The 10,006-nt window shown below is 40.6% G+C and overlaps 1 protein-coding gene across 1 annotated transcript; it reads right to left on the reverse strand.

Moving 5' to 3' along the window:
- Positions 1–1,000: 1,000 nt before the first annotated feature.
- On the reverse strand, positions 1,001–9,451 carry SRP19 (signal recognition particle 19). Its single transcript, XM_052646810.1, has 5 exons — positions 9,313–9,451; positions 8,575–8,650; positions 6,529–6,600; positions 6,326–6,437; positions 1,001–1,489 (listed from the first exon to the last, which is right to left on the reverse strand). Exons 1-5 carry the CDS (start codon positions 9,351–9,353, stop codon positions 1,356–1,358), a joined length of 435 nt encoding a protein of 144 aa, XP_052502770.1. The 5' UTR covers positions 9,354–9,451; the 3' UTR covers positions 1,001–1,355.
- Between the last annotated feature and the right edge of the window lie 555 nt (positions 9,452–10,006).

Consider the following 10,006-nt stretch of genomic DNA (forward strand, 5'->3'; position numbering starts at 1 on the left):
AAGTGATATATTTTCCCAAAGAGGGCTTTTCTGAATCATGTTTTGCACCACTGTGCTTATTTGTAAGTCTGATATACAAACTACTATACAATTATGTTCACTATAAGACACAGTAAAAACAGAAACTGTTGGAGACAAAACCTAAGTAGCAATTCTGATACTTCCCCCTACACAGCGATGGATCATTTCATACAGCCTGGGTGTACAATCCCTTTTAGAGTTCCGAAACTCTGGCTATGTTTATTCTGTAATCACTTGGAACTGTTCGATCTCTAGCAATAAAAAAGGAATTGGGGTTTAAAGGCTATGAATTCACACAGGATTCACAGAAGAGCTGCACTAGGCCTCAGGAAGATGTGAATCAAATCTTAGCTCCTATCACCATCTGTACTTGTGTTTCTACTCCATACATAAAATCGAGAGAACACTCCACTGGCCTGGCCTTGGTTACATCCTGTGGTCAGGGTGCGTCCTGTGACTAAAAGCTCTTCCAGAAGCACACCAAGTCAGAGAAGGCAGTCCCCTAAGAGATGCTCAGTAGACAAAAACAAAAGGCTGGAGAAGGAGTCTCTTAAATTTTACACAAAGTCATCACTTTTAGAACAGTGCTTTGGAATAAAGTCAGAATTATCAATCTACTTTATAGTTTCTTGGAAAAAAGTTTATCTCAAGGTGCTAAAGCATAGATAATTTTAGAACTCCAATCTACAAAATAAGCAAATCTAAAGCTTAAATTTCCACGTCAACAAACTAGTAATTGATGAAACAACTCAATTACAAAGACTGATTAAAAGAATATGATCCACAGACAGCCTGTTCATAGACCTCCAAAAGGATTTAACCACCTTCTGGTTTTAGGGTCTCACTAAGCTTCCACTCCCCATTTTATTCTCTATCTCCTCTACTGGCATTAATCAGTTCATAAGCAAAAGCTACAAAAAGTCAAGTTTCAAATTTTATTTCACTAAAATTAAAAAGATAAACAAAAGGTGTATTTCAAATCTTATTCAACTCATTTATTTGAAACATGTTCACATAGAGGACAAACAGATATAGGATTTCAAGTAACTTATGGCAGAGCCCACTGTCCATTTAAGAATATGCTTCTTTCTTTCACAAACACTCTGCATTAAGAGGCAAAAAAGAAAAATGTCTTTTATACTGCATAAGAGCTGGATGCAAACTTCTGATGTATATTTATTTCATTATCAACTCTGATGTTGAAGCTGGGAGGCACAAATGTTCACAGCTCAGTTAAATGATGCAAGGAAGAAGCGTCTGTTTCCCTCAGATGCAAGCAAAGCCTCCATTCACGTCTCTTACAGCTGTATCACATCCTTGATTCTCAGGCCAGGTCACTTCTTCTTCTTTCCTTTCCCTTTCTTACTTCCCTCTCCTTGCTGAAGACTTTGGTCACCACCTCCTGTTTTTTGTGTCCTTGTTTTCAGTTTAGGTATCATTTCTGCAGCATACAACATTACTGACTTACCTAGGAACCAGAAGTTAGGCTTAGTATATAAACTGAGAAACAAGATGTAAAAGGTCATCGTACTTGAAAATCATAAAGTTCATGAAGTCATCATGTCAAGAAAATACGAATTTAAACAGAAGAAATTAAATAACTAGGAAGACAATGATTTGCAGAAAGCGGGGCCTTTCTGAGAGAAAATGTATTAAGAACAATGCTGAAATTAAATTTAAATGAACAAAACAAAAATTTAGAACATTTTATTTGAAATAAAAATTTTTACCTTGATCCTAGTAATTGACTTGAAGATCAAAGAAAATATCTAAACATAACAAGCTGGCAATAGAATCAGGCTCTTACTGTATCTTAAGCTAGGAAGCACAGGCTTCTGAGTCTTCCAACAAAAACTCAACGTCATTAAGCTGTAAAAGATTTTTTAAGGAATGAAATGCTGGAGATAACGCAACAGTCTTCTCTGGCCATCACACCCCTGGCACCTCTCCTCACTGCCTGCTTGCCTGAGGTTAGCCACTACCTTAAAGCCTGGTGTTTCCTTCCAGTCCATTTCAAATATGCACATATACATACACACACGGAGAAGGCAATGGCACCCCACTCCAATACTCTTCCTGGAAAATCCCATGGAGAGGGGAGCCTGGTGGGCTGCAGTCCATTTGGTCGCTAAGAGTCGGACACGACTGAGTGACTTCACTTTCACTTTTCACTTTCATGCACTGGAGAAGGAAATGGCAACGCACTCCAGTGTTCTTGCCTGGAAAATCCCAGGGACGGGGGAGCCTGGTGGGACATGACTGAAGCGACTTAGCAGCAGCAGCAGCAGCATATACACACATGGAGCCAAAGCAAAAACAACAGCCAGTTGTGGATGTGACTGGTGATGGAAGCAAGGTCCGATGCTGTAAACAGCAATAACGCATAGGAACCTGGAATGTTGCTGCTGCTGCTGCTGCTGCCAAGTCACTTCAGTGGTGTCTGACTCTATGCGACCCCAGAGACGGCAGCCCACCAGGCTCCACCATCCCTGGGATTCTCTAGGCAAGAACATTGGAGTGGGTTGCCATTTCCTTCTCAATGCATAGGAACCTGGAATGTTAGGTCCATGAATTAAGGCAAATTGGAAGTGGTCAAACAGGAGATGGCAAGAGTGAACATCGACATTCTAGGAATCAGAGAACTAAAATGGACTGGAATGGCTGAATTTAATTCAGATGACCATTATATCTATTACTGTGGGCAAGAATCCCTTAGAAGAAATGGAGTAGCCAACATAGTCAACAAAAGAGTCCAAAATGCAGTACCTGGATGCAATCTCAAAAACGACAGAATGACCTCTCTTCGTTTCCAAGGCAAACCATTCAGTATCACTGTAATCCAAGTCTATACCCCGAGTAACACTGAAGAAGGTGAAGCTGAACGGTTCTAGGAAGACCTTCAAGACCTTTTAGAATTAACACCCCAAAACAATGTCCTTTTCATTACAGGGGACTGGAATGCAAAAGTAGGAAGTCAAGAAACATCTGGAAGTGAAGTGAAGTGAAGTCACTCAGTCGTGTCCGACTGTTTGTGACCCCACGGACTTAGCCTACCAGGGATTTTCCAGGCAAGAGACATCTGGAGTAACAGGCAAATTTGGCCTTGGAGTACAGAATGAAGCAGGGCAAAGGCTAATAGAGTTCTGCCAAGAGAAAGCACTGGTCAGAGCAAACACCCTCTTCTAACAACACAAGAAAAGACTCTACTCATGGACATTGCCAGATAGTCAACACTGAAATTAGACTGATTATATTCTTTGCAACCAAAGATGGAGAAGCTCTATATAGTCAGCAAAAACAAGACCAGGAGGTGACTGTGGCTCAGATCCTTATTGCCAAATTCAGACTTAAATTGAAGAAAGTAGGGAAAACCACTAGACCATTCAAGTATGACCTAAATCAAATCCCTAACAGTTATACAGTGGAAGTGAGAAATAGATTTAAGGGATTTAAGGGGATCTAATAGATTTAAGGGATTTAATAGATCTGATAGACAGAGTGCCTGATGAACTATGGACAGAGGTTTGTGTTATTGTACAGGAGATAGGGATCAAGACCATCCCCAAGAAAAAGAAAGGCAAAAAAGCAGAATGGCTGTCTGAGGAGGCTTTACAAATAGCTGTGAAAAGAAGACAAGCAAAAAGCAAAGGAGAAAAGGAAAGATATATCCATTTGAATGCAGAGTTCCAAAGAACAGCAAGGAGAGATAAGAAATCCTTCCTCAGGGATCAGTGCAAAGAAACAGAGGAAAATAATAGAATGGGCAAGACTAGAGATCTCTTTAAGAAAATTAGAGATACTAAGGGAACATTCCATGCAAAGATGGGCACAACAAAGGACAGTAATGGTATGGACCTAACAGAAGCACAAGATATTAAGAAGAGATGGCAAGAATATACAGAGTGAAGTGAAGTCGCTCAGTCGTGGCCGATTCTTTGCTACCATGGAATATAGCCTATAATGCTCCTCCGTCAATGGGATTTTCCATGCAAGAGTACTGGAGTGGGTTGCCATTTCCTTCTCCAGAGAATCTTCCCAACCAAGGGTACCAAGGGAACATTTCATGCAAAGATGGGTACAACAAAGGACAGTAATGGTATGGACCCAACAGAAGCAGAAGATATTAAGAAGAGATGGCAAGAATACACAGAAGAACTGTACAAAAAAGATCTTCACAATGCAGATAACCATGACAGTGTGATCACTCACCTAGAGCCAGACATCCTGGAATGTGAAGTCAAGTGGGCCTTAGAAAGCATCACTACGAACAAAGCTAGTGGAGGTGATGGAATTCCAGTTGAGCTATTTCAAATCCTAAAAGATGATGGTGTGAAAGTGCTGCACTCAGTATGCCAGCAAATTTGGAAAACTCAGCAGTGGCTGCAGGACTGGAAAAGGTCAGTTTTAATTTCAATCCCAAAGAAAGGCAATGCCAAAGAATGCTCAAACTACCGCACAACTGCACTCATCTCACATGCTAGTAAAGTAATGCTCAAAATTCTCCAAGCCAGGCTTCAACAATATGTGAACTGTGAACTTCCAGATGTTCAAGCTGGTTTTAGAAGAGTTAGAGGAACCAGAGAGCAAATTGCCAACATCCGCTGGATCATCGAAAAAGCAAGAGTGTTCCAGAAAATCATCTATTTCTGCTTTATTGACTGTGCCAAAGCCTTTGACTGTGTGGATCACAACAAACTGTGGAAAATTCTCAAAGAGACGGGAATACCAGACCACCTGACCTGCCTCTTGAGAAACCTATATCCAGGTCAGGAAGCAACAGTTAGAACTGGACATGGAACAACAGACTGGTTCCAAATAGGAAAAGGAGTACGTCAAGGCTGTATATTGTCACCCTGCTTATTTAACTTATATGCAGAGTACATCATGAGAAACACTGGGCTGGAGGAAGCACAAGCTGGAATCAAGACTGCTGGGAGAAATATCAATAACCTCAGATATGCAGATGACACCACCTTATGGCAGAAAGTAAAGAAGAACTAAAGAGCCTCTTGATGAAAGTGAAAGAGGAGAGTGAGAAAGTTGGCTTAAAGCTCAACATTCAGAAAACAAAGATCATGGCATCCGGCCCCATCACTTCATGGCAAACATATGGAGAAACAGTGGAAACAGCGGCAGACTATTTTTTGGGGCTCCGAATATCACTGCTGATGGTTACTGCAGCCATGAAATTAAAAGACATTTACTCCTTGGGAGAGAAGTTATGACCAACCTAGACAGCATATTAAAAAGCTGAGATAACACAAAAAATAAAAAATAAAAAAAATAAAAAGCTGAGATGTTATTTTGCCAACAAAGGCCCATCTAGTCAAGGCTGTTTTTTCCAGTAGTCATGTATGGATGTGAGAGTTGGATTATAAACAAAGCTGAGCACCGAAGATTGATGCTTTTAACTTTTAAACTATGGTGTTGGAGAAGACTCTTGAGAATCCCTTGGACTGCAAGGAGATCCGACTAGTTCATCCTAAAGGAAATCAGTCCTGAATATTCACTGGAAGGACTGATGTTGAAACTGAAACTCCAAAACTTTGGCCACCTGATGCAAAGAGCTGACTCATTTGAAAAGACCTTGATGCCGGGAAAGACTGAAGCCAGGACAGAAGGGGACGACAGAGGGCAAGATGGCTGGATGGCATCACCTACTCAATGGAGATGAGTTTGAGTAAACTCTGGGAGTTAGTGATGGACAGGTGCTGTGGTCCATGGGGTCGCAAACAGCATACATGACTGAGCGACTGAACTGATAACACACGCAAATATATATATATATATATATATATATATAAAATCAGTAACACTGTATCCACATCTATCAATAAATAGTAATATTCTGTATTTAAATTTACACCTTAGAAGCACCACACTGCATACTTCTTGCTTTTTTTCACCCAATACAGTTTTTTAGATTTATCAGTATTAGAAATTAGTAACAGACCTCAAGCATTTCTAGATGTAAAATAGCAATAATATCTAACAATTTAATAATTTCTCATTCTTAACCTGGGAACAATAATGGACTTCCATAGGTTCATAAAATGTTCATGGAACAATTTTTTTTTTTTTTGAAAAATGATTACTAGGTTTCATCAAATTCTCAAATGTCCTAACATAAAAGAAATTAAAAGCACTGTTTATCTCTCTCCATCAGCAGTAGTCCTTTTTCTAAATTAATTCACAGAATGCAAATTATTTTTCTGACTTGTTAAAATGTCAGTTTTAGAACATTTTTGGCAATGTAGAGGAATAACCTATCCCAAATTTCATTCATTCATTAAAAAAAGCTTACGTGATGGGAACTGTACAAGACAGAGGCTGCCATCTTCCTGTTTGAGCTGGACCCGGACTCTGCCCCTGTACTGAAGATCACGATTCCATTCTCTAGAGTACATTTTATTTTTCTTAACAGAAAGAAAGAAAAACAGGATTTATGAAAGTTATCACATCAATGAAATGAGTATGGAAGTTAGTGAATGAAGAACTATATCATACCTCAAGAAATACATTAAGTCCAACTGCTGCACATACATCTTGAATCTCTGTAGCTGTAGGATTTTCAACAGCCTGAAAAGTTAATTAAAGATGAAAACAATAAATAGCTCAGCTTTAAGTGGATACCGCTACACTGTTGTATAAATCATTTCAAACACTATGAATAAAACACATACCAAGACCCTTGGTTTCCTTTAAAGAAAACCAAAGAACAAACTAGGTACAGTTGTTTCAACTGTAATTTTTAAATTCTTGGGACTCACATATTCAGACTTTTGTGTTGATTTCCCTTCCATGAGAACATAAACTTCACAAGGTTAAGGACTGCTTTATTCATCAATACATTCACCTGGCATAATGCTTGGAATATAGTAGTGTTCAATGAATATTGGTTAAACAACTATTACAGATACAACAACTTTAGAAAATTGTTTGGCAGAATCTATGGAAGTAAAATAAAATAAATGCATTCTTTATGGCCATGCAATTCCACTGCAAGGTATATACCCCCCCAAAAAATACAAAATAGAGAATATCAAGAAGCACTATTTATAACAGCCTCAAACTAGAAACAACCCAACTATCTGTCAATAGTAAAATGGACTGTGGTACATTCACACAATGCACTACTACAGAGCAGTAGTTTTCATCAAGGTAATCTTGCACCCTGACACTTATCAGTGCTTGGAGACATTTTTGATCATCACAACTAGGGTTGGGTAGGGCACTGGCTTCCAGTGGGCAGATGCCAAGGAAGCTGCTAAGTGACCCAGACAGCACAGGACAGCACTCACAACCATGAACTATCTGGCTCAAAATGTCAACAGTGCTGCTGTTGGGAAACCCTACGACAGAGAGATGAGATTTAACAAACTATACTCAAAAGTGCAGGTAAACCTCATAAGCTTAACATTCACTGAAGTAAGACAGACATAAAAGCACATAGTGTGTGATGCCATTTAAATAAAATTAAAAAACAAGCAATAGTAATCTATGGTATTGGAAGTCAGGACAGTGGTCATCCTTTGTTATGACTATATGTGCAGGGGACACTGACTGGGGGGTGGCGGGGACATAAAGGAATCTTTCTGGGTGCTAGTGTTTTTTTTTTTTTTTTGATTTGGATACTTGGTTAACCATGTGTACTCACTTCATGAAAATTAATCAAGAAAAACACTTAAGATTTATGTATGTTTCTGTATGTAAGCTGTCAATAAAGTTAAAAGTAATTCAATCATTCTCCAAATTATCTGAGAGCCTGCTACCAGAGGCCTCTGTCAAAGTGGCTTGATGTTAGGCATTTTTCTGAATTAGTGCTTTGGCATCTTCTCCTTACGCTGCAGCAGCAAAGCAGACTTTATATATTTAAGCAGCAAAATGGGAGATATTAAATAACACAAAAATAATGTATTGCTTCAGGCCAAGTTCCTTAAATCCATTAGATTACAAAATGTAAATCAGCCTTAAAAAACAGGATATAACATTAATTGTGAAAATAAAATGCTACAACGATCCCATCACTTGGCTCTAGGCTCTTTCTAAACTTAAGCCACCAGGCCAACTAAGAACTTGGGTTTTTCTATCGAAACAGCACAAGGGAGAAATCATTTCTTTTAAGACTATAAACACCTACTTTAAAAAAGTGTTAATTTTAGAGTAACTTAATCCAAGTCAAAAGGATGATGATGATGATAAGGGGCCTAAAACTGTAAAACTCAACACATCTGAATTTTCTGCAAGTCTTGTTTAAAATAAAAAACTCAACTACATTCTCGAGATGATATTGTACAGTGCCATAATTTTGGTTTCCTTTATTAAGGAGAAGATTGTCATAACGTTGGTTTAAAAAAAGAAAAAAATGTGCAAACCCTACAACACCCCATCCCCAAACTGTTTCAAACAAAGGCTCATGAAGAATCACTTAAAAAGCAGCCTAGTCGTTGGCTGCTCGTTCTCCTTGGGCCTCAAACAACGCAGCAGAGTAAAAGAAGTCTTTGTGGCCTAACAGGACAACCTGCCCAGGTCCTTGTTGCAAAACATGCTTACCTTACTTACGGGGATTCGCCGCCCCTCCGCGATGGTCTTCTTGTTATTTAAATAAGCAGGATAAATACAAATGAACCTGCCACAGGAAAAGCCCAGCTGGTATCAATAGAGCAATACTTCCCCAAATTCATTCATTCTTTCACCATCATCAAGATTGCCGGTGCACCTATACAATTATTCAGTTCAGTTCACTCGCTCAGCCGTGTCCGACTCTGCGACCCCGTGGACCGCAGCACGCCAGGCTTTCCTGTCTATCACCAACTCCCAGAGCCTGCTCAAACTCATGTCCATCGAGTCGGTGATGCTCCCCTCTATTTAAAAACCGAACTTTAACTTATTACCTTAGATGAAAAAAACATCACTTGCTAGACAAAGCTTTTTTAAAAAAAGAAAAGAAAACAATACCGGAACTGTTTATTTACACACAACAGCCTGTCAAAAGCTTCTGAGGGCGGGCTCTGCTCTCACACGACAACGATAGAAAGAAAAGAGTTGTCACTTAACGACTACTTACCGTCACCCACGGAGCTCCCAATATCCTCTGTCTTAAGTACAGGTAAAACATCGAGCTACGTAAAGTTGGAATCTAGGGTCCTGCAAACAGCGGCCTCCGGGAGGTACAGACGCCCGAGAACAGGGCCAGGGCCTAGCGCCCTCTGAGGAGCCTTCCTTAGGGTTGGGGAAGAAGGGGCAGAGCTGGTGGGCTTGCCCCAAATCGCTTCCTCTTTCCGGACTCACCTGTCCTGGTCGGCCGGGGACCGCGCCGCGGCGCAAGCCATCTTCACCCGGGTCCAGACAGCGTCCACGCCCAGAGAGCACCCGGTCCGGGCCTACAGGTGAAAACGCCGGCCGGAGACCTCGGAGAGGTCCCAGACCACCCCGTTTCCGGCGGAAGTCCCGCCCATCGGAAAGTGTACTCGTCTCGGCTCTCTGGTTCCTGACGTGGCGTTGAAATCCCTTCCTCTCGCGAGAGGGTACACGAACGTGACTAATTCTTTCCTTTCTGAGAGCTTGCAGAAACCAGCCTTTGGAACGCTTGCGCCGTCGCTACAATCGGTTTACGCTTTCACGCCCCGCCCCCCCCCGCCCCCCACCTTTTTTTAAGCTACTTTCTTTTTGCGTGTGGGTGGTGCATGTTTCTTTCATCCTTAGAGTACGGCTCAACACCGCGGGTTATCTGTGAGTTCTGAGCCAGTTGTTAGAGTAGGCAAGGAAATGCCCTGTTTGTTTAATCTTTAACCGCTCCTGGGCCCTGCAGCTTGCTTTCAACTTGGCAAAAATGGATTTTTATAGTGGTGGAACTAGCAAAATTACTGGCACTGTTTCAGTGTTCCGTGTAAATGTTAGGAATTCGACTATACACTTTCCAGAATCTCTACCCTAAAATTAAACTCACTGGTAAAGAATCTCCTTGCACATGGCTTGGATGATT

This window comes from Budorcas taxicolor, chromosome 10 (assembly GCF_023091745.1).
Source record: "Budorcas taxicolor isolate Tak-1 chromosome 10, Takin1.1, whole genome shotgun sequence".
In the NCBI taxonomy this organism is placed as follows: Eukaryota; Metazoa; Chordata; class Mammalia; order Artiodactyla; family Bovidae; genus Budorcas; species Budorcas taxicolor.